This window comes from Fragaria vesca, linkage group LG2 (genome assembly GCF_000184155.1).
Source record: "Fragaria vesca subsp. vesca linkage group LG2, FraVesHawaii_1.0, whole genome shotgun sequence".
NCBI classification, from domain to species: Eukaryota; Viridiplantae; Streptophyta; class Magnoliopsida; order Rosales; family Rosaceae; genus Fragaria; species Fragaria vesca.
In genome coordinates this window covers 9,034,288-9,037,266 of record NC_020492.1, presented here as the reverse complement: position 1 = coordinate 9,037,266, position 2,979 = coordinate 9,034,288, and the positions used below count along the sequence as shown (strand labels likewise).

The window sequence follows — 2,979 nt, the reverse complement described above, 5'->3', positions numbered from 1 at the left end:
CTTACTTCGTGTTACAGTTGGTGACTGGGTGTGAACCTGATGTTTTGCACTTACACGCATTTGGGTTTGCAGTCTCCGTGCCAATTGTGCCGCCACAACGTACAAAATCGGGTCCTCAACAAAGGATGGGCATATATGTCGATTATGAACCCTATCCATTATGTGCTCCTTAGAGCCCTTGACAGGAGATCTCTATACCACTAGATTTGCGGTCGTCACTTTGATGAGACAATCTTCCCGCCGTTAGGGGGAGATAAGAATGTGAGCGTTCCTGATGAACGACGTGTAGAATGTCTCATCTTGATCCCCAAACCGCACATGTGAAATTGAAGTGCGAAGAATTTTACTTCTAGTTAAAGTGACGAGATAATATATACCTGCTGCAAACCTGCAAGGATAAATGTCCCCGTAGGACGTATTGTCCTAGTTGGACGAGGTACGGCCATGGCGGCTAACCAGTCATAGTCCCTGCCCTGAAGCGAGGTAGACCATTAGGTTCGAATGATTCTTATCCCTAGAAGAGGGTAAACTTGGCACAGATGAATCTTCTTGCCATCGCAATCTCAACCAATTCAACTCACGAGATAAATCCGGATTATGGGTTTGTCCTAGAAGAGACGATATTGGGGGACGCTCCAACATTTAAACCCACTCCCGAGAATATAAAATCTCGGTAAATTTTGTGAGATATTGAATCGGAATGAGAGTTCATCGATGATATGTTTGAATTTACGGTGGCCACCGAATTTATAATAAGCGATGATGTCGAACCTTGCTTCGTTGACAGATCTCAACGAAGAGACGACTGTCTAAAAAGGAAAGAAACAATCCAGGTCAAATCAAATTCCTTAACTAAGAGAAAGGTGTTATGGGCCTGTTGTTCCCACACCTACCCATGTTAAACCTATATTGTTTAGATGAGTATTTGTAAGGAAGCGTAATGAGAAAAACAAGATTGTGATATATGTCTCGTTTAGTGACGCAAGGATTTTCTCAACACCCTGTGATTGATTACGAGGAGACGTACTTTCCCGTAATGGACGTCATAACGTTCCACTATCTTATCAGTTTGGTAGTTTTCAAATAACTGAATAAGCAGTCTATGAATGTGGTAACAACTTATCTCTATGGGGATCTGAATATAGAGATATGCATGAAGTTTCCTGAAGGACTTCTGTTACCCAATGCAAATAGTTCTAGACCACAGAACATGTTCTCCATTTGCTAGAGTAGTTCACTTTAGGGGTTCAAACAATCCAGACGGAGTTGGTATAACCGTCTAAGTGAATATTTGCTTGGGGTGGGATATATGAATAAATGGACTATGCCCATGCGTGTTTTAAGGAAACAAATTCCGGGTTTATAATTTGTGGTAATTTATGTCAATGACATGAATTTGACTGATACTCTTGAAGAGATTAAGGAAACTGCAAAACACCTGAAATCAGAGTTTGAGATGAATGACTTTAGGAGACTAAATATTATTTTGTCGACCTGAAGTCGTGCAAAGTGCAGATGGAATTTTGGTCCATCAATCAAATTAAATCTAGAAGATGTTATTAAGATACTTTGATGAGGATAAAACAAAGTATTTAAGCACACCTATAGTCGTCCAAGGTCTAAAGACACCTGTATTATCGTGCAAATAATAAAGAGATATTGAGGCCAGAAGACTCATATCTAAGTACAATAGGTGTATTATTGTACTTGGTTAAATGCCCTTGATCGGACATCTTATCTAATGTGAATTTGTTAGCTAGATATAGCTCTGCGCCAACACGCCGCCTCCGTAAATGGCATAAAAGACAATTTTCTGTTACTTTAAATGAATGACAGAAAAGGGCTCGTTCTATCCCTAGGCATCATGGAATGGATCAACCGCCTATGATCTTTAGAATGATGTTTGCTTTGTTAAATATGCTGACACAGATTATATAAACCGACACAAGGCTTATTCCCAACTGGTTATGTCTTTACTATATAGAATACAATAATCTTAGAGGTATATGAAACAAAAACCTCTTTAAATCATGCTGACTATTAAGTTATTCAAGAAGCATGATCAATGTAGTAGTTTTACCTAGTGTGTAGTTTTTAGGGGGAGTCAATATTAGGGGGAGTATCCTGAAGTATACTCTTGACCATTGTGTACTCTTTTTGTTCTTCGTCCAGGGTTATTTTGTCCCACTGGGTTTTGTTACCTGGCGAGGTTTTAAAGAGGCACACATGTAATTGGTCACCTTGCTCATGCTGCATCTTGAAGATGCCTTTATTTGAAATATATGCATTTTCTCATCTTTTCCCTTTGACCACGGGTTTGTCCCACTGGGTTTACCGGGCAAGGTTTTGATGTAGCAACCATTATGCATCTATCTCTCACAAACTCACATCTTATGATCTAGACTGAACCGCTTCACCGAAATTAAGGGTTACTATCACTGCTACTTGTGCGTTGTACTCTTTTCTCCTTCGACCAGGATTGTTTTTGTCCCATAGGGTTTTTATTACCTGGCAAGGTTTTGACGAGACAACACCGAAGCACATATTAGGGGAAGCTAATGACAGAGAATACCCAAGGGGGAGTGTTGTAAATAGTTATTACTTAGTGGGCATTCTTGTAATTAGCTGACTAGGGTTGTTATTGTAATTTACATCATGGCCTCATCTCTATATAAGAGATGATTCCTTACTCAATAATATACACATATTCTCTCATTCTCTTGGTTGTTTCTCTCTTTTCTCAATCTATTCCTTTTGTTTTACAACAGAAAGCTAGATTTGCTTATATATGTGCTTGATTGATCGAGCCAGTTATTAGCCCAAAATAGTATGTAGTTACATCAGTTGAAACTTAAAAGCATCGATCACTGTTTAGGATCTCAGCTTGTGATCAAAGTTCTTATCACTTAAGCATATATATATATATATATATATATATATATATATATATATATATATATATATATATATATACTATAG

The 2,979-nt window shown here is 38.3% G+C and overlaps 1 protein-coding gene across 1 annotated transcript in view; it reads right to left on the bottom strand.

Moving 5' to 3' along the window:
- LOC101300694 (putative quinone-oxidoreductase homolog, chloroplastic-like) overlaps positions 1–446 on the bottom strand; it is a 5,126-nt gene extending 4,680 nt beyond the window's left edge. Inside the window, exon 1 of the mRNA XM_004292303.1 lies at positions 389–446. Within this exon, the coding sequence (XP_004292351.1) occupies positions 389–446 (58 nt within the window). The remainder of the gene's footprint in view (positions 1–388) is intronic.
- Between the last annotated feature and the right edge of the window lie 2,533 nt (positions 447–2,979).